This window comes from Falco rusticolus, chromosome 7, assembly GCF_015220075.1.
Source record: "Falco rusticolus isolate bFalRus1 chromosome 7, bFalRus1.pri, whole genome shotgun sequence".
NCBI lineage: Eukaryota > Metazoa > Chordata > Aves > Falconiformes > Falconidae > Falco > Falco rusticolus.
In genome coordinates, this window is record NC_051193.1 from 27,116,107 (window position 1) to 27,142,665 (window position 26,559).

The 26,559-nt window shown below is 47.0% G+C and overlaps 1 protein-coding gene across 1 annotated transcript; it reads right to left on the bottom strand.

Annotated features, from left to right (window-relative positions):
- Positions 1-730: 730 nt before the first annotated feature.
- NEMF (nuclear export mediator factor) lies at positions 731-26,054 on the bottom strand. The gene is made up of 33 exons (XM_037393370.1): positions 25,926-26,054; positions 24,584-24,652; positions 23,808-23,910; positions 22,816-22,941; positions 22,589-22,737; positions 22,311-22,378; positions 18,001-18,087; positions 16,992-17,068; positions 16,376-16,446; positions 16,218-16,293; positions 15,161-15,223; positions 14,739-14,816; positions 14,153-14,361; positions 12,488-12,673; positions 11,945-12,008; positions 11,344-11,432; positions 9,852-9,955; positions 9,362-9,424; positions 8,489-8,601; positions 7,795-7,852; positions 7,357-7,415; positions 6,751-6,871; positions 6,364-6,610; positions 5,462-5,504; positions 5,331-5,380; positions 4,808-4,952; positions 4,392-4,469; positions 4,116-4,310; positions 3,455-3,487; positions 2,440-2,546; positions 2,297-2,340; positions 2,121-2,200; positions 731-1,022 (listed from the first exon to the last, which is right to left on the bottom strand). The coding sequence occupies exons 1-33, from the start codon at positions 25,982-25,984 to the stop codon at positions 945-947; spliced, it is 3,192 nt and encodes a 1,063-aa protein (XP_037249267.1). The 5' UTR covers positions 25,985-26,054; the 3' UTR covers positions 731-944.
- Between the last annotated feature and the right edge of the window lie 505 nt (positions 26,055-26,559).

Here is a 26,559-nt window from a genome sequence, read left to right on the forward strand (position 1 = left end):
TAACTGAAAGTGCTCGAGCCTGTGATGGGCCACGTTGGTAACCCGTGGAGCTCACCTACAGCTGGAACCGCCTGAAGGACGTTGGCTTGGTGGAGGCGCGCTGAGAGTGGCTGCAGAAGGGTCAGTGCCCGCCTTTGCTGACTCAACCCATCACCAGCCCCAGCAGGTGACAAGGAACAGGCTGTCCTGCTGTGGGGATGGGGTGAAGTCATGTTTAAGTTGTCCTCAGAAAATAAAAAAAAAAACTTTGACTTCTAGAACAAAATAAATTCTGTACAGCAATTCCTGCGGTGGTTCCTTGTGTAAGCGGTAGCCATGGCTTGACTGGCAGAGCTGAGCTGTGGTTTCACACCTCGCTCTGGGGTGCTGATGCAGCCCGCGCAGTTTACACTGACCCCCTGGCCCCAGGTCTTCTTCCCCGCCTGTCCCTCACTTCCACAGGGGTGACAATTACACAGCACAGTGAGGCTGTGTTGGTGAGAGCAGCTGGGACCGCGCTTCTGGTTCTCGGCACGGTTTGGGAAAAAGAAAATCCCGCTTTTTCCTCAAATGATGCATTTTGCACTGAAACTGCCCTACTAGAAACTCTGGTCTCCTTCAGGGGAAAGCGGCAGGTGGGAGAGGGAACTGAACAGCACGGAGTGTTGCTGTGGCAAATCCAGGCACAGCTTTGCCCAGCGGTGTGGGAAACGAGCTCAGCTCCAGCATGAGACAATGAACAGCACGAGACTGCACCTCTGACCAAAGGCCAGCCATTTACTTGTTTTTGTGTTATTGGTATCAAGTTGTTAACGTCCATCTAAACCACAATGCAGGAACTGGTCCTTGTCTGCCCGCTGCCGTGGAAGTTAATTCAGCCAAAGTAACGGCCGTGGGGGTGGGTCTGTCTGCCCCACCTGCAGGTGCTGGGCGGGTGGGTGGCGAGGAGCCCAGGTCCGGGGCTATCACTTCTTTTTCCTGTTCAGGAGATGAGGCGCGGACACTTTCACTTTACCAGGAATATTTCTCGACAAATCTGTGTCCTACAAAATGTTAAAATGAGAAATTGAAGACAGCAGAAAAGCATTTATGACAGCCTTCCTTATCCCGGCTAGTGCTCCCACGGCTGCTGGCAGGAGCCAATGTGCCTGTTCCTGCCAGCCTTCCCCCCACAGAAAAGAGGGCTGATGTCAGGCTTCTGCTCTCACACCGTGTTTTATTAATGAAAAACGTAATGGTTTTCTGCACAGCTTCCACATACCGGCGCCACTGGGAGGGGCTGGCTGGGTCAGCAGTTCCCTGGGCACTACTTCACTTCAAGCTTGTTAACCATTCTGTTTTTCTAGCAGAGTGCCGCCAACAGTCAGCATTAAGCCTGCTGCTGTTCAGTGTTTCTGACCAGTGAACTATTACGGCAGCAAGGAGCTGTTGCAGAGTAGCCTGGGCCACCTGACCGACAGGTGAAATGAGAAAAACACCCAAGGACGGCAGGTCACGCCAGGCAGTGCCGGCAGAGCGGGAGGACTGGGCTGCGCACGGCTGAGTGAGCTACGGGAGGGAAGCCCGGCAAGGAACCAGCCCTCTCCCCGGTGGGCTGACAGTGGCAGCTGGAGAAGGGAAAGGGGGAAATGGCAAGAGGGTAGAAGAAAACAGCAACAAGCAGGCTAAGACCTGCGTGAGCAAGAGACACTGCATTTACCGGGCCCGTGGTAAGCGCCCTTGCCAGGGGAGAGGGGCAGGTGAAAGCCCACTGCGAGTGGCGTGGCAGGACTCTGTCTCCTGAACTCCCAGCCCCTTCCTCATGCTGCCAGCAGGAGTGGGAATTTCCCCTCCCAAAACTGGAGGGCTTCCCGCCAGAACTCTCTTATCAGGTAAGTTATTTCAGATCAAGAGCAACACTACAGCAACATCAGGCACACTGGTACTGGTGCGGCTCAGTTTCTAATGATTCTTTCCAGCCTAAGCAATGCGTCTTCCGCAGCAGTACTGAGAAACACAACACTGCTAAAAGAAAAAAAAAAAAAAAAGGCAAAAAAAAAAAAAGCAAGTTTGGAAGTGTTTACCCTTAAAATGGCACTAGTGGACATTTTGCTGCTGTTGCTACCTTTGTACAAGAGAAACTATGTAGAAGAACTAGTCACCTTTACACTCCGGAACAGATCTTTTTCTCTTGCGCTAGCTTCTTTAGACTGCATAAAATTATGCAAGGCGATCTTCGCAGCTGTAGAAACACAGGCAAGATTTAAACAGTATGTAAAAATGTGCTGGCATCAATAGGTAGAGCACTGAAAAGGATTCACGTGCTTTAATACGGTACCTTTTCCCTTCTTCTGGGTGCCTGGTGTGAGTTTGACTTTATACCTTTCAAAAGAAAAGGTTTCTCTAAGTAGTAGGCAGGGTCCCCTCGGCCGGCGCAGGCTGCGCCGCTGCCTTCCCACACAAAGCGCTGCTGCGACTTACTTGTAGTTGGCCATCGTCGTGTAGGGAGCGCAGATGGGAACAGCGAAGAGGAGAATGTCCTCGGGGTGGGGCTGGCCGGTCAGGGAGTCCAGCAACGCCTCGCCTTCCTGAACGGGCAAAGGAGCTTCTCTGTGAAAGCAGACAGTGTCCCCCCAACCCCCAAGGGCCGGTGTCGCCGGGGCGGCGGCCGAAGGGTCTCCCCTTCCAGCTGAACTACAACAGCAAGCGCACCAGCGCCGCGTGTCAGGTCGCCTGGCGGCGTTACCCAAACGCACTCCGTTTGCCGCTTTATCACTCACTTTGCTGGCACTGAATTACCTACCGAGCCACAATTCATTACCAGCCATCTTTGATGACTAAAATCACATCGTTTGAAACAGGATGGCTCTTAGGTTGTAAAGGACCCAAACGAGATCCTACACGTAGTTATTGTCTTCACAGGGCCACCAAAAGCGACCTTCACTCTACAGACAACTGTTCTCCTCCTCCATGAGAAGAATTCAAAGAAATAACTTATTTCCAGCCTTGGGCAATACCCACAGCCTGTAATTACCAAAAAATCTGAAGCAGTTTTATACATAAATCAGCTTCTAAACTAAAGAACAGCTTGCTCTGCATCATTTTGTGCCTTCTCTCAGCCCAGAGCCACCGTTACTGTGGGGTGGAAACACCTCCGGAGGCAAAGACAAGGGACAAACTTCCCCTAGTTTCTATAGGGGATGTCCACGATAAGCAGGGTAGGGGAAAAAAAAAAAAAAAAAAAAAGGTTACTTTTTTTAAAAATGCAAGAAAGCTGGGTCCAACCAGTCACGGGCAAGGACTTGGGGGCTTGTAACTGTAACTGCAGAGCCGTGCCCTGCTGGAGGGCTCGCACGTGAACCGGTCCCAGCACACTAAAAGCCTGCACCTCTTGTCCCACTCCCGGGGGGCTGCGTGCGGCAGTGGGGCTCGCCAGCTTCAAGCAGGAACAAAGCCGCCTCGGTGCTCATTGAAGCTTCAAAAGGTGAGCATTTACCTCAAGTCCTGGCTGATCCTGGTCTTGCTCCTCCTGTACACAAACAGAGGAAACGTCAGAGCTGAAATGAGCCCACAACTGCCATTTTCTCCCCCAGCCCCTGGAGAAAATAAATCCTTTTATCAGCAGTACACAGAAAACCATATTCTCACTGCAAAGAGAATTTAACTTACTTTAAAGCAAAGGTAAGCAGAGCATTTTTATGCGGGTGTGGAGCAGAATTATTTCTTTCAAAACGAATTTGCTTGGCACACACCAAGCTGGGAGGAGAGAGATAGGTTGTGATTCAGAGATACTGACTCACAACAACAGATCTGGCGAGCGCTCAGTTACATTTCGGCTGCGCCGAGTGGGAGGTATTGACTTAACTGGATACTCGGCAGCCTGGGAAGGCTCAGTACTCCCCCAAGCCCTCGTTCTGGCTGTGCTGGGAATGCAGCGTGCACGCGGACTTGCTGCAGGGCTTTTTACTTCTTTTCAAAACCGATGGGCTCCCAGTGTCATGGTGTTAGGCACGGTGTTCTCCACCGTCCCCCAAAATCAACAAGAGCTGCTCAGCCTCCCTGGCAGGAAAGCACAACACAGTGCCAGGAGAGCCACAGTAGAGGGTGAGAAGGGACAGACGCGTGGACAGGAGAGGAGAGGCGAGCCTGCTGCTCACCTTCTCATCCTGCTGCTCTTCCAGCGCTGGGTCCTGCGACTCATGCAGCAGGACTCCTGCTGGGAGTGTCTCCTTGCCCCTTCCAGCACCATGATGCACAGCCTTGGGTTTCTGCTGTTGCTTCTTTGCTGGCTCTTCTTTTGCCTTCCCCTTTTTCCCTTTTTTCCCTTTCTCCTCCTTATTTGACCCTGCAGACTGTGGATACACACAGAGGTGGTCAGAGTCAGTGACACAGGTGAATGTGCCCCAGGGGAAGGCAGAACTCCTCTCACGCACCCCCAGCAGCTTCATGATGAGCTCCCGGTCCTCCTCATCCTGGTCCTTGTACTTCTCCTTGATCTTCTTCATTTTACTCTGCAGAAAAAAACACACCAACAGCTTTAGAAACAATGACTTCCACAGAGTTTTGTGTCTACAAACACCTAGATGCTGACCCTCCACGCACTTTCCTTCCCAGTCTCCTGAACCTCTCCCAGAGCAGCTCACCAGTAACCAAGAGACTGCAGTTTCAGTAAGGAAAGCACAGGGTGCTGAACGCTAACAGACCAGCACCATCACCCTAAAACCACTAAGCGCACCACCAAGAGCCTAAAACTATCAGGCAGCCATGGACGTCTGACAGAAACCTGGAATTTGTCCACACTTCACACAGCAACGCCTCAACCCACGGTTAAAACCTGGTCCCTGCCTACCTTTTGGCCCCGCTTGATGGGCTGAGGGGGCAGCACACTCTTATTGGTGTTGGGAGCAGGGGGAGGCTGCGTTTCCATCTCTTTCTGCTTCTCTTCAGGTGGCTCCAAGTTCTCAGAGTTTTGCTGCTTCTTTTTCTTCATTTCTCTAAGGAAAACAACCACTTGACACACTGCCTCTTGTTGCAACAAGAGAGGCTGCTGCTTTCAGCCAGCATCACCACCACCCTGCCTCCCTGCCACGAGGCTACAGGGAACCACTGGAGGCACCACTGGAAATAACCCTTCCTCAGCAAAACCTCTCAAGCCCACGAGTACACAAGAAACTGTTGTGTTCACAGCCAGCACTCCCAAAGGACAGGAGCAGCCGCCATCCCACAGGCGGGACCCGCACTGGAAATGCAGGACAGACAATGGGCATGGACCAGCCCCAACTGGGAGATGCACGGTATGCCCTGCGCCCAGGCCCTGGCGAGGGAATGGGGAGGGGGCATTTGTCTCGCTGCAGGCACAAAGAGGCTCTCACCTCCTCTCCTTGGCAGACAGATGCCTTCGCCCCTGGGACTTGCTGTCACTCTAAGAAGTGAAACGCAGTTAGAGCACACCACGCCCAGCAGCATTTCACGCTGCTGTCAAACGTCTGAGCTGGGACCTTACCAAGTTGGGTTCTTCCTCTTTGGGGATGATTTTCTGCAGGGATCTGTGGGGAGATCAGAACGAAGCTCATCAACAGATGCAGAGCAGCTCAACCGCGGACGCATCAACCACAGCCCAGACACTGGCTAACTTGGTTGCACCACTTTCAGCTTTCTACTTCTTGAAAATCCCAGCTTTGGTGACTGGAAAAGGGCAGCAATACCAGGTTTCAGTTTACAAAACAAGTCTTCAGAACTCTGCCAGCTTGCCTCATGCACACGCAAGCAACAAAGACAGCCTGGGTACAGTACGTGCTAAAGGAACCCCTCCCGTGCACACAGTCCCACTCAGCTGTGGCATTCCCTGCAGAGCTGACTGTTTTCCACTCACTCCATCCCATCTCCTTACACCCTCTAAGGAGTGCCACTTGCAGTGACAACAGGGAGATGAGCTCATCTCACAGCCACACGCAGAGCAGCAGCTCAGCACCAGTTTGGCAGAGCAGAAACAACTCACAGCTCAGTTTCTCAGGTCTGAACAGCTCTGAAAAGAAAACGGGGACAGCCATCTCCTGAGGAGCACCCCAGGGCATGGTGGTCAAGGGATGATTAGGCCAAAACTGGGAAAAGCAGCGATGAAAGAGACAGATTCGTGTATATGTGTGTGTGTACTTCAGGAGCAGGGGCCAAAGCAAGCAGTCCACAAAAAAGAGCTGTGCAGGGCAACAGCAGGGAACGGCACACAGCATGGCAGTACTCCTGCAGCACAGGCTTGCTGCCCTGCACTCCGGCAGCCTGCAGAGCTGAGCATCAGAAAGAAGTGATGGCAACTCAACATAGCCCTTGTCTCGGCAGGATTTTAACAGTCTGGAGATCCTCAGAAGTGCCCACGTTGCTGACAAGTGCAGCTGCTTCTTCACTTACCTTTGAGACTGAAGATGCGACAGGTCGATTGTTGTATCTGGGTAATTTACATCTTCCTCCTTCACTTCGCTCTGTGATTCTCCATCATCCTCTTCAGAGTCACCCTCCGATGCAGGAGGTGTGTTTACTCTTCCCTGGTCAAGGTCAGCAATGCCCTCGTCACGGTTACTCTCTGACATGGCTTCCACATCCTCTGGTGCTTCCGGACACTCTGCTTTTTCCTCTTCGTTGCTGCTCTCTCCTCCTTCTGGGGGACAGAGGTGAGGAAAACACTGTTCACATTAGAAACGCCAAACTGACCCATCATACAGTGCAGGGAACGAAATGCTGAACCCCAAGGGTCCCTTCTGGCAGCAGCACACAGCACCCCAGTCACATCCACTGTACCTAAGAGCTCCACTTCTTCAGACACCAGCTCACTGGCACTGCTGGTGACCGTCTCCAGATCCTCATCGTGTACTCTGATCTTCCTCTCTTCTCGGTGTCTCCAAACACAACTTTCGTCCACCTAACAACAGAGGTGCCTTCACGTTCGGCCAGTACCACCTCCAGTGATGTTTGCTAGTCCATTCACCTGCCTCCGTTTTATTCTTTCCCTTTCTTGCCTTTTGAATGGCAAAAAGCATTGAAAACTAAGCCAGCACTACTTACACCCAAGCCTGACAACCTAGAAAGTACAACTAGTGAGGAGACACGCGTAGCTACGCAGCCAGCAGACCCCTTAAACATGCATACACTTCTAACAGAGCTGGTGTAAAAATCTAGCAGAAGTAGTGGTGTCCACAGTGTCTACTTTAAACGCAGATAGCGCAAACTGGGGAAAAATGGAAATGAAAGCAGAGTAATTTTCAGCGAATAGCATTTTATGGGATTTGTCCCAGTGGGAAAAGTAGTAATTGGGAATATACTGATAAGCAAGAACCAGAAAATAAGCCTCCTACAGCTCAAACCAAATTACAAAAGCCAGCAGGAGCTGCACAGAGAAAGCTGTACCTTAAACAAGAAGCTAAAGCCCATCATCAGATATGAAGGTGGAAGAAAATTCTTTTTCCCTGAAAAACAAAGGCAAATTCTCATGAGGAGGTTTAAGAGCTATGTTGCATGATGTATTTTCAAAACTCATTTTTATTAGAGGCTTTAGGCTACCAAAAAAAATTACACTGGTGCTCATTCTGTCTCTTGAATGACAACAGAACAGGAGAAACTCAGAAGCAGTTTAGCTAATGATCTCCTGCCCAGAGCTCAGCTGGAAATGCTGCTGCAGCTGCCTGATATTCAGTCTAAACCACCCAGAACAGATTTTCAGGAGAAGGATGGGATCTGTCAGCTGCCACGGAAGGGGGCAGCTCGGCTGGGTGCCACTGCAGGACAACACAGCATCTTCAGACAGAATGCCTAACGTCAAATTCACACTGTTCCTTTGTGTCTCACCTCGGATCATGAAGCTTCCAGTAGTGAGGTATTCTCCTGTAGGCGCAGTTTTAGAAACCTAAAAAAACCCATGATATACTATGAAGAATATCTGTCAAAGGCGGCCAGCACTGTGTAATAACAGCATGAACAAAAGCAACATTCAAGCAAGCTGCATTTTTAACTTATGGCAACAGCTTTGCAGGACTCCATATCCAAGGGGTTCCTCCTGTCCTTTGTAGGGTATTTTCCTAAGAGACGCTCCAATTCAATCACACACTGCTGGCAAAACATTTTAGAAGTCCTGGGTGAGTAACCAGGTTATTCAGGAAATAAGAACACTAAAGGAACTGCAACTTTCAGTTTAATGTAATCTTTACACCCTTATACTTGAGTTGACTAGAAGCACAGCAAGACTATAATACACAAGCTAGAAGCCCAACTGAAAAAAAATGAAGGCTTCATTTCCAGTGAAAGTTTTTCCCCCTCTGTTTGTAAGAAGCCAGTCCCGCAGCATTTCCTCTGTCCTGTGCATGTCACATCAGAGGTTACCCCTCCACCCCTGCCCTTAAGTGCAGCAGAGCCGGGGAGAACCCCCAAGAGAACAAAATTTCACCCGCATCCATCAGCTCCCACACAGAGACACTTTGTCTGCAGTCACACACCAGTTCCTGCAGATGTTCTGTCTCCAAAGCTCGTACACGAGTGTCCTTACCTGGTTGTGGGAGACCCACCAAGCACTGGTGACAACACGCGCATCCCAGGCAGCGCTGTAACACAAGGCCATTGTGCCAGCCTCTGTCAGGGTTCGCGGAGGGATGGGTTCACCTACAGAGTAACACCCAACACATCAGTGAACACAGTCAGTGCACATGAGACGAAATTCTCCAATTTCCACATGTGCCCTAATCCAGCATGTGAGCTTCGCAGGGTCCCCAGGCAGAGCCAGCATGGCCTGGCTCAGCTTGCAGGCAGCACAGACAGAGCAGGAGCAGCAGCAGCTGCTCTGCACAGCTCCCTAACAGAGGCTGGAGCCAGCTACGCTACTGCTCCTTCCTCAGCTCAGCTCCACAAGGGAGCAGCAGCTGCTCCTCACAAGGCCAGCTTCCAGCACCTCCCAGGGATGGGGCACAGGTGGGGTCTGCACACCTGGCCTCCCATAACATCCATCCCACCACGTTAACACTTTTCTGCTGAGATCAGCACCCTCCACCAGCACCCAAACTGCTTATGCCACCACTGAAAGACTCAGCAGGACCTCCAGTCCCTGCAGCAAGCACTTGCACCACCACCTCTGCCAGTGACTAATGCCTGTCTCTGTGAGCACATCTCCATTGCTCCTTCCCACCAGGAGCTCAACCGAGCAACTGCAAGCAGCCAGTCGCAGCTGGGAAGTGACAGCAGTGACAACCTGATTTTGGAAGGACTGATGCCTCTCACCCTGTAAGGGGAACGTCTGCTGGAGCAGAGTACCACTGTGAGGGGGGAAGGCAGCTCACCGGGCTGGGCTCATGCAGGCAATACAAAGACTGCCAGTTCAGTGCCCCCAGGCTTCTGTGCGTCCCTGCATCAGCCCTACACAAGGTACCTGATGGGTTCTTGACCACACAGCTCGTGGCTCCATGGAGATCGGCATGCACGTATATGTCCCCTGGAAAAGAAGTGACTTACATCAGTCATACACGTGGTAACTACACAGATCGCTCAAGCTAAGGTAAAGGTTTCTAATCCAGTTGGAAACAGCTATTTTGGCTGCAAGGAGCAGGGTGGGCAGAGGATACAGGAGCCTGTTAGTCCATCCCAGTTGCCCCAGGGAAACTCAGCTCTCTTGCTCCTGACAGGTGTCCATCCAACCTACTCTCACCCCATGGTACTGGAGGGTCCAGCTTCCCACAGCAGAACCCCCAGCACTCCACAGACAACACACATGAGACTCCAGGACTCACCATCACCAAAGTCACCTCTTACCTAAGACCCAACTTAAGAACAAAGCAGACAGACCTTCCTGTGCCATTCTCGTACATCTACAAAACTGGAAAGTAAGAGAAACCAACATACGCCACTTAAATCAGACTCACCTGGTTTAAGATACCGCTTTACAATCAGCTCATTCTGCTGTTGATCTCTTCCGGCAATAATAAGGTAATTCTCAGAACTAATGAACCACAGGAACTTCTCAAACCTGCCAAATTACATCAATCCATTGTGTGAGAAACATCTGGAACTAACAGAGCATCACAGAGCTATTTTTTTATACCAAACCGAGAATATCCATCTTAACATCTACAACTCTGTTTTGCCAATAGACACGGTCAACACAAAGGACACAGGCACCTAGTTAAAGAAGTGAGTTTATCTTTGCTTACATTTAAAGCAATAGAATAGTTAAGTGAAATAAACAGTAAGTGAAATAATACAGCAAAAAAAAAAAAACCAAGACAAGGTAATGCACCTCATCAATACTACATAAGACAGACTATAGCAGTCGAGAATGTACATCACCGATTGCCCTAATACTTTACTACCATCCGGATCTGCAGTCGCTGGGGAGCCCCGGTTACAGCGAGGATTTGGAGAGCCCTTCCCGGCAATCGGAGGTCCTACGTCATGCGTCTGCTCGTAGCTGAGGTCTCCAAAGTCGCTGTAAGGGGGTCCAGCTTTTATACTGTTGAATAAACAAGCTCACTCAATTTCAAATGCGGAAACATCTGGTTTCACTCTCCTCTTAGAACCCACCAAAGCCTGGCCAGGGCTCAGGGAGGAACCAAGGGAGTTTCCCTTAACCACCGGGCTGCAAACAAGGCCATAGGTCTGGTTTCATGCCCTTGACCACCTGCCCCTAAGCAAGGAAGGATGCACTGTATCGTCGCCAATGGTTACATTCTATCTAAGCCACGTCCTTCACTACTGATCATGCATATTTCAATAATGATCATCCACATTTTACTAATGACTGGATACTAAATATATACATAATGTTTGGCTGGCAGGTTCATCTAGAGGTCAGCTGTGGCTCAGGGCCTGTTGCTCAGGCCTCAGTACTTCAAACTCATAAAAGACTGCAAATAATTTCACATCCAATCACATGCCTGAGGCATAAAAACAGGGCACAGCACAAATACAATATCAATGCAACAATATTTTGAGAGGAAACAACAAATACTATTATCACAAAGTCCTATTTATTTTAATAATTCAGTTACTAAACTATTAAAAGCTTTGGGGTTTTTTGTTCTGTTTTTTAAAATCTGCTGTTACCATTTCAGATATCGAGCTGCCAGAAAGTAATAGCGAAGTTTCCTATTTTCACTAAGCCCACACTCCTAGCTGCATTAAACACAAAACACTCAGCTAAACTGCAAGTCCTTGTCCACTGAAAGGGACTTCCCCAGGCAAAGGCACTAACAGTATCAGGCCAGCACCTTCGAGAAACAGCTGTAAGGAGACTCGAAGTGTAGTGCTCAGAAATTAGCTCCACTTCTAAGCTAGCGAGAACTCAGCCTGACACAGCCATTCTAAATGTGCATACATTCACAGTACATTAGGTAACGACAATGAAACTGTACTTGCCAATAGACCTTTCTGGCTTTCTGAATGGTGGTAACTGTCTGAACTTCCCTCAAAGTCTGCTTCGTCTTCTTCTCAGCCGATTTAAATGCCTATTTAGACAGAAAGCATGATTGCAATCCGCCAGCACGGGAATCACAAAATCGCTAACTCAGCAGTAGGTAGGAAATGTCTGAACCGTTTGAGAGTGCAGGCTCTGCACACTGCTATTCAGACCTACATTCCCTGTACGCACATGTAAGATAGCTCCCCAAAATCTTCATAAATCTCTGCGCTGGATAGCTGCCCCGTGAGATTATCAGCTCTTTGGTTTGTAAGGATTTCCACCGGCTTTCCACTCCTGCCTCCATAATTACTGGTTTGTCAGTACCTCCACCAAGCACCCATCTTAGGTGTTCGCAACACTCCCTATGGAAACCAGGTGATAGAGCAGAGATCTGCAATCACTGCTCGGTCAGCTTAAAAGCTCAGGCATGAAACAAACCTGGTCATTTACTTGTACCTTTGATGCCTCATCAGGGCTACCCAGATCAGGTCAGGGTTTTCCACTTATCAGTGACAGAGATTTTGCTTTTAAATATCTTCTAAAACCAAAGAAAAATACCTTTTCTGCAGCTTCTACTGTCTTCTGAGTTTTCTTAGCTGCATGTCTTTTGTGATCATAGTACCTGCAAAACACGTTTGGTTGCATCTTAAATCCCCGCAGATTCACTCGTTATTAGAATGCACTTAACACAGCCCTCTACATTTGCCATTAGCATTCAATATGAAGAAGATTTATTATTTTTTTTTTAGCCCAGATCTTCAGCTCAGCCTTCACCCAAGAAAAGCAGCCAGACGAAGTAAGTCCCCTCCTCAGACCGACAGAGCCCTGTGTTTGGGTTGATGTGTGGCCAGAGTAGCAGTTTTCTTCCATGTGCCACTGTGCAGAATTGTACTCGAAATTAAGGCGACAGCTGCTATGCAAGAGTGAGCTACTGATTTTTGACCACGAAAATGCACATCCTAGAGCTCAGGGCAAGCCACCCATTTCAGTTTCTAACTTTTAACAAGTTATACACAAAGCCCTTCCTATGATGTTATCACTAGCAACTGCAAGCATACAAAACCTACTACTACCAAAGCAGACATTTACTGTAAACCTTACTTTTTGGCATTGGCATATGCAGATAAACTGAGATCAACATCAACTAATGACGGTTTGTTCTTCTGGGGTTTCTTCAACTGTTTGTTTTTATTCTTTTTCTTTTTCCCCTTTGGCTCTTCCGTTTCTTCTTTCTCTAAATCAGCATCCTCCTCCTCCTCTTCCTCTTCAGATAATAGATAGGGGTTCCTAAAAAGCACATGAAATCATATGATTAAGATAAGAGAACTGTTTGGTTTTTTTAACCTTAGTGCAATGCACTCCTATCCCCTCATTAAGACTGGAAATATCTCAGTTTATCTAAGGCCTCAGGAACCCTTAAACCATTTTCACTGCGCAGCCACAGGAAGGCCCCAGGAAGCCTTACATGCAACCCCTTTATGTCTTGAGTCAGCCACAGTTTTTCAGGAAAAAAAAAGCAAAAACAGAAGATAGAAAGCCCAAATTTTCCAATCCAAGGAAGTGACATTTTGCAAGGCGATTTCTTCTATCAAAAGACAAACTCCATGGTATCAACCTGAAGAAAAATCCAGACTTGAAATGAGGAACGTTCTGAAGATCTACTTTCATAAAGCAAAAGAAACATAAAACCTCCTATGCACGACTGCTGCATGAAAAGAGAACATACTGACTCACTGAGCAGGACAGCAATGCACTGGTTTAAAACCTCAAAAAAAAAAAAAATCTGCTCCACTGTTTTCAAAAGATGTATGCTGAGCACACAGCAGCTGGATTTGTATTTGCTTCTTGCCTGGATATTAAATCCTGCTCAATATGGCTGTACTAAGTCTGTGTAGCAAAAGGCGGTGGAGCAGCATAAAATAATATTCTTCATAAAGGAAACTATATCTCCGTAGTCCTCTGTACCAAGGATGCACATCATTCAACACTTGGTGGACTGAGTGATCTGATCAGCAAAGTGATCACTCCTCACTACTAAAACAGACAGTGAGGGGATACTGATGAGACAGTTGCCAGCACAGAACTCACTCCTGAAAACAAGTTTATTCTATATACTAACATTTCTGAAAATGCAAGTAACAAAAAAATTCATAAATTAACTTTGCCACATCACAGCTTTCATATTAAAAGTTCTAGCTATGAAAAAAATAATTTCTTGCTTTTTTTATCTCTAACATCCCGACACAGTGTCCGATCAGGTTTTTGAAGACACCCCAAACACTGCCTCACTGCCAGCTCTCTCATCAGGACTTCTGCAAGAACCAGCATCAAAACCTGCAGCTTACAACAGTTGCAATCTTGAACCACCGGCCTTTCGCTGGACTGCCTTTAGCAGTCAGTGGCATTGAAAGAGGCAGGATCTCATGGGAATTTTAGATCAAAGAAGTGTAAATTAGACAAAGTTAGCTGCTGAGTGACAGACCGGAGCTTCGGACCTATACTACTTTAGGACACCTTCCAATGTTTTAGAAGAGACTCTAAAAATACTAAAACAAAAGCTGTTATAGTAACCAAATTACTAGTATTTTTGAAAGGTAAAAGAAGACATCCCTCTCTGCTCACAGAACTACATTCTCTTCATGCTGCTGTAAGAAAAACTGAATGATTTAAATACCAATGCACAAGCTAAAAAGATACCTGTCTCCCATGCAGCTCATGCGGTCAGTCCTACTTGTATTTGGTAAAGGTGATCTGCAACATACTTACCTCAGCAGCATTGTGATATGATTTGTCTGAAGCTTTAATTCTTTGATTGCACTTGCAACGGGGTCTCCCTGGGCTTGAGCTTCTTTAACAATCACTCCAATCTCTGTCCAGTCTATCTGGTTGGCTAATGCACTACGGACCACCTGGATGGCTCGGTCGACGATCTCCAAGTTCATTTCTATAAGTTCTCCTTTCATCTTATCAGCTTCCTTAAAGAAAGAAAGTTTACACCCATTGAAGCTAAACAAGCACTCAGCAACAGTTCAGAAAACCAAAAAAGTCGTAATTAATATTGAGATGAAATCCAAGAATGGCACTGAAGTGATCACATAGGACAGCAGCCAACTTGACTCCTGCAAGCAGAGCAGCACAGGCAAATTTTGGCAGGCGAAGCACTTGTAAGGAAGCAGAGCCCTACAGGGTGGGCCTAGGCTCCCTGAGGGGCTATAGCATGCTCGCTGACCACAGAAGGCTTCGCTTTGGGGTCTAATGCTGACTGTAGCAATGTGAACCAGCAGGCACAACTCTTTAAGAAACATTACGTATCTTCTTAGATTAAAAAAAAAAATAAATATCTCAGTCTTACCTGAGCTTGCTGAAGAGCTTCTAGTCTGTGCTCGTGATCCCTACGGACATTTTCAAGTTTCTTCAATGCTTGTTTTTCCTTTCAAAAACAAGTAAGATGGAAAAATATAAATACAAATGGCATCTTATCACCTAATCACTGCCAGACACTCAACACAGCATTCCAGCACAGAAAAATACAGCAGCGTAAGAGATGCAGAGTCTCCAAAATATTGCTGTTAATGCTATTACTTGTATTCCAAGCAGAACCAACTGCTACACTCTACATACTAAAATTCACTTGCTGACCACGACTGACTCAGCATTTCCTTAACAAAAATAAGGAATGACACCTCCCTCACCCCAGTCTTTAAGAACCAAATGAAGCATATGAAGAAGCTCAGAGAGCCACCTCAGCTGCCCCACTCTTGGATGAGAGCATACCTGCTGCAATGCTTTCAGATCAATTTTCTGTCCCTCCAGCTTCGAGTAGAACTCATCTGCTGCCTGAAAGAGAAAGTCAGTTTTAAGAATTTCCAAGTTGCGCTGACTTATACCAGCAAACGTGCAGAGGAGGTTCTGGTCAAGAGAGGTGGCTGCAAAGAACTAAAAGAGGAGACAGGTGCTAAAACAGGGTTCAGTAACTTCCTCCATTTTACCTTTGCAAGAGATGAGTTCAGGAACACACTCAAGGCTATGTCTCACTGCAAACCAGGGACGATGCACAAGTAAGCGGTCAAACTACGACCCACATTTTTTGCTTGGAAATGATGAAAAGTGAGCCGCTGTTTGCCACCGTGTGCTCTTCAGATTAAATGACTGCAATGATAGACCTGTCTGCCCTGTATTCCTGCTGCTTCAATAGGTCAGTTTAAAAAAAACAAAAACAAAACACCACCAAAACACAACACAAAAAAGGTAGAAGGTAAGCCTAAGAACTGCTCCTGGTGTTCCAGTTGCTAGACACTGCTTAAAACAAAAGAGGAGGAAGGTTTTAGGCTGCTTAGATCATCAGTGCTTTGAAGGAGGACAAAAATTCAGTCAAGAAGCAGGGCGGGGAAAGTGAAATTGGAGTTCTGGAGATTAAGGTCAGGAACAACAGGCAGTTAATGACTTCAGATGTTAACGAGTCAAGGACCAGGAAGGACAATACTCAAGGAAATACTAAATCAGGTGCCTGAAGCTTTCAAAGCAGTAACCAGAAAAGTATAAACATGACGGCTGTGACTACTTTTTGCCTCCAGCGGTAACTCAGCATCTAAACTCTCCACTAACAAGATGTTTGCCCAGGACTGAAAACAGCTGCCTTCCTCACGGGTTCAACTCACATCTCCTCCATTCAGTGCCACATGCTGTATTTCAGCTACAGGATCTGAATAAAATTAATAGCTTCTTCCAAGGTCTATGTTTTCATTAACAACTTCTGCACTATATTTTAATTACTCTTTTTAGCATCAGTCAATTAAAGCACTTATGTACAGTATCAGCAAAAGCACTGTACCTTATTGAATGAGTCAAATTCCAAGTACGGACATTTTGAATGTTGAGAAAACAAGAAAGGATGAAATTCCTCATATCTGTAAAATACACATTTGATATTATCACCTGAAAACTAATTTATGTTATGCAGAAAGAGAAATAAATACTTCAAATATTTACGTGTAGATATCTTCTGCTGGTTTATCTGGTTCCAGACTTGGTTTTTTCTCCTTTTTCTGGATAATATAACCCTAAAAGAATATATAAATATGTCATCAGCATTCATCTTTGAAAAGGATCTCCCTTATCTTGGCAAGGCAGCAAGTTTTAGGTGCTAACCTACTGATCAGCATAAGACAGTGAATCACTCCGGCAAGGAGATGTGGCAGAAGCAATGTGATTGATTGAGTAAAGGCCTGACCCCTTGCTTGTCTGATGACTTTTCTTCCAGAAAAGATGTGACCTTCTCTTACAAACCTCATGACTATCCTACAGCTTGTCACACAGATGCACATTTTACATGCAGAACACCATTACCTGCTATTGAAGCACAAGTGCAGTTCTCATAGGACCTATATAATCTGCTTGTAAATTATTTAATTGCTATGGATCTTGTACATCCAGTGCAAGGAAGCAATTTTTATTCCTCATCACTACCTGGCGCCCAGGCTCGCCAAATAAAATTTGTAGCTGGTAACACCGGGAACAAGCATGAGCTGAACAGTATCTGCCCACCAGTTTAATTCTGCAATTCCTGCATAACTGATAACAATCAAGTTGCCCAACTGAGACCCACCTTTCCACTGAAGTTGTCAGTTAGTGTCATATATTCTTCTGCTTTCTCTAAAGCAGTAAGGACTTTTTCAATATTTTCTAAAGAGAGGAGGGGGAGGAGAGGAATAATTTAACACACCTAAAACAGAAAGGTATTTTTATATAAACACAGCACAACAGCAAACCAACAAAAGGCCCAGGCAACTGCCCTTCCAATTAAGTGCCTGAAGCAACCTGTCCAACCTAACTACATTAAGTAGGATACTAGCACGTCTCAAAAATAAAACAACAGATATCCTTTACCCCTGGTGCTTCACTACAGCAATTACTGTTCATTTGAAACAGCAGTGTCAGTACACATTTTACATCTGGAGAATTTTTAATAAAAAAAAAAAATTAAATAGTTACTTCTAAGACATAATTATTCAAGTTTCAGGGGAAAAGACGACCACACAAATGCTATCACTTTATAAAAATAAAACTGCAGAGGCAAACCATAAACCAGCAGCTGTGAGAAGTTATTTGTTTGTTACCAAGTTGATTTATTACAGCACCATAATGTAGTAGGAAGTAAAAACCCCTTTTGATTTATGGCAAATATAAAGCAGCCAAGAAAAATCTATTCTGACTTTACTGCCTAAATCCATGATTTCCCAATAAATCTAAAGCTGCTACTTTATCAAATTCCCACTGTGTTTCCCACAGATAAAGGAAGGTTTTGATGCTAACTCTTCTATACAGGATTCTTGTAAAACATCCCTTTACATAGCCAGAGTTCACAGGCTGTGTAAGGTGGTCCCGCATTATAAAACCGTTTAGACTATAGGAGGAATCTGATGTTTTATCTCCAATATATGCACATTTCAAGAGTCTTAACGTCAACAAGGTTGGTCCCCAACCTAAAAACATACAACCATATGGTCAGAACTATGTATTTAAGGGTTACTCATTTTTTTGGAAAAAAAATACTACACAGACATAAAAATTGCCACACATATAGTACAGCCTTTAAAATAATATTTCCTACATACCTTTACTTTCCATATGCTGATCTATTTTGACATAGCCAGAAAATCCAGCTTCTATAAGGCAATGCTCAATGAGAGTGGCTCCATAAGCTGTTAAAAATAAATAATGAAGAATCATCTGTAGAAAACATTCACAATGAAATTCATATTCACACTGAAATTGTAAGAAGTGTTTCAACACGCTAGGGCTGTGAAATTACAGCCCATCCTTAACAGAGGCTGGGGAGAGTGAGCAAGCTGCGGTCCTGAGTCCAGAGAGAGCAGATGCTCAGGACTCCCACAGTCGCCTGCTCAGAAATGCTGGCTGGCTAGGCAGAGCAGCTAAGTCTCAGCTCACAGCTGACGAATTCTTACAAACTTACGGGATGTTTAGGTTCACCTAGAACTGGGAAAGGTCTAGGACAGAGTGAGGATATACAGGAAGGCTGGGCTTCATGCTGACCACAATGGAATGAAACCCTTACATTTAAAAGGGGGTAGGAAAGACTCTGAACTGAAGAGTGTAGGAAACCCAACAAGGGTGGCAAACTGCCCAGTTTGGGGTAAGGTATTACAAAATGTGAAGCCATACAAACTCCATAGCTTCAAATAAAGAACTAGAAAAAAGCTGGCAAAGCCAAATGTGAAACGAGTGGCCACAGAAACAGATGCAGCCCTGTTTGAACTGGGTGCAGAGAAGCAGCGAATGAATAGATATGAGCTCCTACAAAGATCCTTGAAGACTAAGAAACAAGGTGGGGCCATGGAAGACCAAGTTTAACTGAGAACACGCAGAGCAGAAACATGAAGGAAGAAAACCAGTGGGACAGCGCTGCATCAAGGTCAGAACAACAGAGATGACCTTAGAACAGGATCTTAAAGAATCCAAACAAATTAACAAGATAACCACTTGAAAAAAACCAGCACAATCCCACGGGAATGAAAACCCAGGCCTACATCTGGGACACACAGCATTAGGGCTACAGTACCAACTGCCTGAGCAGGGCTGCTGCTCACCCTAATGTGCAGAGGGACAGCAAAGAGATTGTAAAAACCACAGAACAGCAAAATCAGGTTTCAATCATGCCAGCCTGGCTAGACAGGTGTCATGTCATGGTACCAGGCTGACACTAAAATGTACCTGGATTCATGCTAGCACAGCAAAGCCCAAGAAACCTCCCTACAGGCATTCCCAGCTCAAAAGGGAATATTACATTAAGCAAGGAATCTTCTTAGAAAGAAAGAAATTAAGACAATCAATAAAAGGCAACATCTGCAAATAACCTGCAGGCTACTTAAAGATGCTATTTTGGAGGTTCAGAACAAACACACACCATTTATAAACAGTGTTTCAAAAAAATCCAGGGACGGCTGGCATGACTAAACATTGGGTTAAGAGAAACTGTTAAAGGCAAAAAGTTATGTGAATCTGTGTCCCCTGTGGAAAATGGGAGACCAGACTCTGGCAGGTGAATGTAAAACATAGCAACACTGGCCAAAATTGAGAAAATCTGAAAAAAAATCTTTTAAAAATACCCCATCAGATTAATAATAAAGCCTCTTCCAGATATAGCAGCTGCAGGAAGCCTGCTAGAATCAGTAGGTTCAAGAAGTGACCAAGGTGCAAAAGGAACACAGATATGACAAGACAGGAAAATTAAAGTCTTGAGTTTCATCGACAGTGTAGGGGCACAGGGAAGCTCTGGCTGGAATGTTTCTTTGCAGGCAGTCTGTCAGAAAATCTGACTCACATCCAGTTGTCAGAAGAGGCAATAGATCCAACAGGCAAAACAAGCAGCAGCAAATCCTCAGGATCATATGGTACTCAACCAGGTATTCAAAAGAACTCAAGGATGGAGATACCAAAACCGTTAAATGTAGCTTGAAACGACTCTCTTGCCTTAGCAGCAGAGGCACAAGTTGGTTAATGCACTGGCAATTTTAAAAATGGACTAGAAAACTATCAACTCTTTTCAGACTAAAGACTAAAACTAGCTGAAAGACAGCTTTGCACTAGATACAGGAGAGCCAGCATAGTTTTGTATTTTGCATCGTAACACTACGAGACAGTTAAAAAGCACAAAGACAAGGGAGGTCAAATAGATAAGGTCTACTTGGATTTCCAGAAAGCATTTAGCACAGCTCACCCCAAAGCTCTCAGAAAAAACAAGCTGCCACTGGATAACAGGACAGCCCCTGCCTGGATGAAGAACATGGCTGAAAAACAGGAAACAGGGAGGAGGTATAAACTGTCAGCTTGCATCCTGGAGGGAGGGGAGGAAAGCTGAGCTCTCCGGGGACCTACTCTAGGGCCTGCACGGATCAACATGCACCTAACTGACCTGGGAAGGGGGAACAAAGGACAAGGGGCAAAGCCTACTGACAAAACACAACTCATCTAAACAATAAAGACAACCGCCAGCTGTGAAGAACTGGAGGAGATCGAGCCACAGTGAGTAATTACATAAAGAACTGACACATAAACTCACTGTAAAACAATATAAAATTATCTACATGAGGAAGAACTATCCTACTCATGCATATGCCCAATGGATCACTTCTATTTGGGAGCAAGACCTCACAACAGATGGTCCTGTGGAAACAGAAACTCAATTGTCAGTGAACTACAAAAGAGTCAAGCTGCGTGTTGGGAATAATTAGGAAAGGCAAACAGAACAAGGGAAATCATGCCACAGTATGAACCCATGGTGCACTTCCACTGTGAACGTTATGTACATTTCTACTTACCCCGTTTCAGAACAGCTAGAGCTAGAAAAGGCACAGAGAAGGGCAACAAGGATCACCACAGGCTTGGAACAGACTCTGTACAAGGAAAGACCCATGTAGGCTATGCAGTAGGCTGCTCAACCTAGAAATTACTAGGACTTACAAAATGAGTGGTGTGGAGTTGGTAAACAGGCAGTTCACCTTCTCTTCAAATCCAGTACTAGAGCACCAACTAATACTGGTGAGATGAGTATCAGAACAAAAAAAGGAGGTGACTTTTCATGCGACACACAAGCAAGTGGAACTCCTCACCACAGAAACACCACGGATGCCTGAAGTTCATACAGGTTTAAAAAGAGATCTGGTAAATACATAGAAGGAAAATCCAACCCAAGCTATTAAATACAAAGATGCCTGCTGACCAGTCATGGGAAGGCTCCAAAATGTAGAACTGTTGGGACTGAGACTCTTCCGCAAAAACATCAGCGTGCCTGTCAGGGCTGCAGGCTAATGCCAGGGCTAGTGATGACCAGGCACTGGCCCGAGGCTTAGCTAACTGAATAGGATCGGAGGAACTACAGGACGCTGTAGAACGTCAGAAACTGTTGGACATGACAGTTACCAGCATGAGAAGTGGTAAAAATCAGAGAAGCAGCAGGAGCGATGGCTGGGTTCCACAGGTGGTTAAGGAGGAGTGGGGTGAGAAACAGCCAAACCCACACAGTAACTGAAGGGAAGAATTGTGGACCTTTTAGAGTGGAGCCTTGTCAAGCCAGCTGTGTCTGGGTACTCACATCAGTAAGGCCAAGGTTACCTAGGTAACAGTATCAGAAATACTGAATGCAGGCATGGGTATAGCAAAACTGGGACCAGTGTGGGAAAGTAATTAGCAGAGGGTTGTTTATTTAGGAGAAGTTCAGGGTGGAGAAAGAGAGGAAGAAGGGTGGCAAAAAAGAGAATCAAGAAATGGGAAAGTAATACTTAGGTCTGCAAATCATGTGATTTAGCTGTTCAGGGGTATCTGCCAGGAAATCCTCTGCTTGATCAAGACTGCCAGATCAGGAGGATAAACCAAATTTGTTCTGACCATGTCACAGAAGTCAAATTTGCTTCTGTGGTCAGGAAAACCAGGGCACAGGGTGCTTTGCCCAGCTATCAGAGAACACCCAGACGGACATATCAAGCATCCTGGATTTACCACATTGGACATCATTCCAGGAACTGGCAGCACTGACACCCACTTCCTAACAACATCCTTGCCCTGACTTTACGCTTACATCTCCAATTCAGTACCACTGAGCACAAGATGCTAAGCAAAACACATCAAGTCAGAGCTCTAACAGAGCTTTCAGGTGCTCATTGCTGCAGGATCATGGCAAGCCTTATCTTATCTCTTCGTGCAGTTGGCTTGGAATCAATGAAATCTACTCTGTTTTCAACAGCTTAGTTCTTTTGTTGTTTTTCAAACGAACATAAAAGCAGACTGTCAGGACCAACATTAAAAAAGAAAAAAAAAAAGACTGGCTGAAGTTGTCAAATATTCAGCATCACCTAAACGTAATGCATATTGACCCCCTTTCATTTTCTAATGAAACACAATTACTTACGAAGATGTGGGTTAAGAACCCTCTTCAGTTGTTCCCCTTTTGGTGCATTTGATATGATTTCAGTTAACCTGGAAAAGATAATGGAGAGTTGCAATTCCAAAGAACCACGAAGTTTAAGACTACATTGTATTGCTTAGTAGCTACAAAACATTTTCAGTTTTAAAAAAAGAAATGCACAATGGTGTGTAATATGTGAGACTACACAAAGACATGCTGGCTTTCATAGTTCCTAGTAATTTGGGTTTATTCCAATACATACACCATTTAAAAGCAATTACCTTTCCAAGGTTGGCAGAGGTGCAGGTGCTTTTGCGCTGTCGACTGGGTATCGTTCCCGAACTGCAAATCTGACATCGTCTGCTTCATCCGTGCGAAACCTCAGAATGTTTAAAATGATGTACTCGTGGTCTGTCAGGACAATGTTACCCTGTGAGCACACGACAGGGGATCATCAGCAAAGGCCAAACTCATATGCTTGCTTACAGAGGACACGCTTTGCACTCACCCTGTCGTACAGTTCAACGATGAGGTGATAAGCAGCTTCATCGCTTCCAAACTGGAAGTCCACAATTCTGTCTATACCCAACTGTTTTACACTGACAAGTCTCCTGGTCTTTAAATGCTTACGGCACTGTCAACAACAGAGAAAATGTCTGTGAGATGATGCAAACAGACATGCTTGTGACATTTTATTCTGAAATACATTCTTAGCTATAGACCCCTCCTGTACCACTGATCACTTTTTACTTATTACAAATACCCTAAGGGCAAAAATGCTGATCTTGGTAATACAAAGACAAGACAGCTCTTAGCAAAGTAATACCTTGATATTTATAGGTAATATAATTCTTCCAGACTCTTAATGTTAAGACATTTTTGCCATTAAAAACTGTTATTTGTTTACCTCAACAAGTGAGCAGCTAGTTAAAATTCAAAGGGTTTATTTTACAAAGAGAACTGGAATTATCCGTGCATCCATGTAAGACGAGGAAACCCACCCTGGAGATCTTTGCTGAGTCGTTTCAATAAGGCCACATCCAGACCTGTGTGAGTCAGCACTCAGGTTGTATCCCTGCATATCTACCTGCACGAACACAGCCTAACAGCTTGCAGCAAGATGTGAACCCTCAAGATCCAGCAGACTGAACAGCAAGACTCTATTAATACAGGGAGTTGCATCCAGGGCCTAAAAATCTGGACAATCCAACTGGAATAAGAAAGACTTTGCTGGATTAAAATTCCAAAAGGTCTAAGTGGCCCAGAAAACAGCCATCAGATTAATATCAGTCTTCATAAACTTAAATATGATGTTTTATGAACATCAATGACATGACCCCAAGTCCACAATTGCTCTTCCCTTGTCTTTAGTGACCCGCTTGATCAGGATCCAGCAGGGAAATCCTTCCACTGTTTTTTATTCTGCCTCCAAGACAGAACACAAATGCTGACTTCTGATATCCAGCCATCTTATTAAAAAGAAACTGCAGGTTAGTTTACCTTCATCGCAAAGCCAGATGGCATCATGTTTTTTGGCCACTCAAACTCCGTCGTGTGAATGCGTATACCAGATTCAAGCAGCAGCGTGGCCTTGCAGTCCGGTCTGTTAACAAAATAAAGACTCACCACTTGGCACATGAGCAGCCACCCCTCACCACATGCCAGTTTGCACTGGAATGAGACCAAAGCACCACAAACCAGCAGCACACCATCTACATAAAACCCTTGCCAAAACCGGTAACATCCATCAAATAGTGCCGCTGACAGTGAAAGGACATCCACTTTTCAAGTTTACTTGAAAAATTACTAGATAATTTGGCAAAGCAAAATGCTTGGCAAGCAATGGAGTTCAAAATTCCCCAGTATAAGTGGAGGCAAGCACGTGAGCAACGGTCCATCTCAGGTACCACTGGAGCATGTCACAGGTTAGTGACAGGACAAAAGTCCTACCTCCCTCTTCACCTGTGCACAAATATCACTAAGTATCGCTCCCCATTCCTTGAACTCCTCTCTTCCCTCCCCACAAAAAGAAACAATGGCAACTGTGTGCTTTTACACTAACATCTTTGGCCTTTTGTATATTTTCTGCAGTATCTCACGCTTCACGTTCATCTCCCAAGAAATTCCTGGGTAAAAATTCCTGCATTTTATCAAAGAGCAATAGAATTTGACTGAAAACTATAGTCAGGAAAATCACACACCTGTCAACAGAAATTACATTTATACAAAAAAATCTAGTACAATAATAGCATAAAGAAATTTAAAGAAGTTCTTACTTTTGAAGGCGAATAAGATATGTCTTATTATCCACATCATAAACATTGTTTACTCTCATTCCCAATAAGCTGCCAAAAAGAAAATACATGCTTTGGAGAATACGATACACAAACCACACAGGGGGCTGAAAAAATCCCAGTGATAATTAAAATATGCAGAGGTGCAAGTTATGATAAATTACCAAGCAGTAACTGAAAAGGCAGCAGAGAAAGATTAATGGAATGAGCTGGAAGCCAAATGGCCAAAAGATGGAGAAGTTGCTATTAATGGATAAAGTGCAAAAAGGTAAACAAGCTGAAGTATGAACAGCTACTGCGGACACCCCAGCTGCAACCAGACGGCTTCTGGATCTGCAGCACAGGGTGGAGGCCGGGCTGCTCACTCCTGCAAGCGCTCCTCTTTGCAGCAGGGATGCAAAATTTACTGGTTACACTGGAGCACTTTGCTCCTCCGGGCTAACTTCTGTGTCACTTGGGCAGCCCTTCGCCAGCACGAGGCACCAGTATTCCCAGTACAAGCACAGAAATGGCCTCTGGGTCAGTCTCATCATCATTTTCTTCAGAGGGGGGCTGAATACGCAACGCAGGCTGCCCTGGACACCAGAAGGGTATGGAGCTCCTCAGGGCATGGACACGAGGATGGAGCTTCTGAGCCGGGCGGGGGGGGTAGGTAACAGACCCCAGCACCTTCCTTCCCCACGCAGGCAGGAAAGGAAGAGCACTCAGCTGCTCTGCAGGGAGAGGCTGGGGGGGGGGGGGGGGGGCAGCAGCAGGACGATGGGGGGGTGGGGAGGGGGAACAGGAGCACCCGGCGGGGCAGAGCGCCCGCAGCGCTCAGCGGCGGGGGGATGTGCTGGGGACCCCCCAGGCAGCACCGGAGCAGGGCAGAGCTGCCCCGCGGCGCCATGAGGGGCAGCCCGCCGCCCAGCGAAGCGTGGGGCTGCGCTCCCCACAGGAGTCTCGCAATCTACGTGCAGCGGCGAGGGAACCACCTCAGAACAAGGCGGCACGGAACTGCATCGCCGCCAGGGGAGGGCTGCGCTCCCGGCGGTGGCGGTGGCGAGCCGCGCGGAGGCCGGGCAGATGGGGGTGACGCGGAGCCGTGCCTGGCAGGGCAGAGGGGCTGAGGCCGGGCCCCGCGGAGGGGCAGAGCGGCGGTATGCGCGGAGCCCCCCAGCTCGGGGCCGGGCTGCCGGCGAGGGAAGCGGGGCAGAGCCGCCACACGCAGCCCCGGGGCCAGGGCCCCGCTGAGGGGAAACAGGCGCTACAGACCGGGTCGGGCCCCCCCGCCCCAGGAGCGGGCCCCGCGCCCAGGGACAGCGTGAGGGGGGTGAACCGGTACCTCTGCCGGAGCTCGGCGAGCACCGCGCGGATATCGACGGTGCTGAAACGGGATTTCATGGCGGCGGCGCGACCGCCCGCTCCCAACGACGGCGCTCGGGGCCGCGCCTGCGCTCGCTACGGATCGCGCCCGGCGCCAAACCCCTCCGCTGCGCGGCCACGCGCGTGCGCGCAGGGGGGCAGCACTGCGCTGCGGCCGGCAGGCGGCGCTGTGTGCGGCGGGCAGCCGACAGGAGGCGGTGTGCGCGGCGGTGTGCGCGGCCCCCGTGCCGCAGAGCGGGGCAGTCGGGTGCGAGCGGCAGGGGCCGGTGTGCGCGTAGGGCAAAAGCGTTGTTGCGGGGGGTCGGAAAAGGAGCCCGCGTCTCTCTGTGTTGCCCAGGCTACGCGGCAGTGGCTATTCACAGGCGCGATCCCGCTACTGACCGGCACGGGAGCTTTGACCTGCTCCGTCTCCGACCTGGGCCGGTTCACCCCTCCTTAGTCAACCTGGTGTGCCTCGGCTCCCCGGGGCTCACCATATTGATGCCGGCCTTAGCGCGGACGCCCGCTCGGCATAGCGCACTGCAGCCCAGAACTCCTGGGCTCAAGCGATCCGGCGGGCTCGGCCTCCCGAGTAGCTGGGACTACAGGCACGC

Bases quoted from the DNA above. Each gene is read 5' to 3' on its own strand.
- NEMF (XM_037393370.1), bottom strand. From the start codon at position 25,984: ATGAAATCCCGTTTCAGCACCGTCGATATCCGCGCGGTGCTCGCCGAG. The intron at 16,447-16,991 runs GTGGGTCTCAGT...ATATTCTTTTAG, and splicing joins CTGACAACTTCAGTGGAAAG to GGTTATATTATCCAGAAAAA. The intron at 6,611-6,750 runs GTACAGTGGATG...TCTGTCCCCCAG, and splicing joins TGAAGAAGTGGAGCTCTTAG to AAGGAGGAGAGAGCAGCAAC.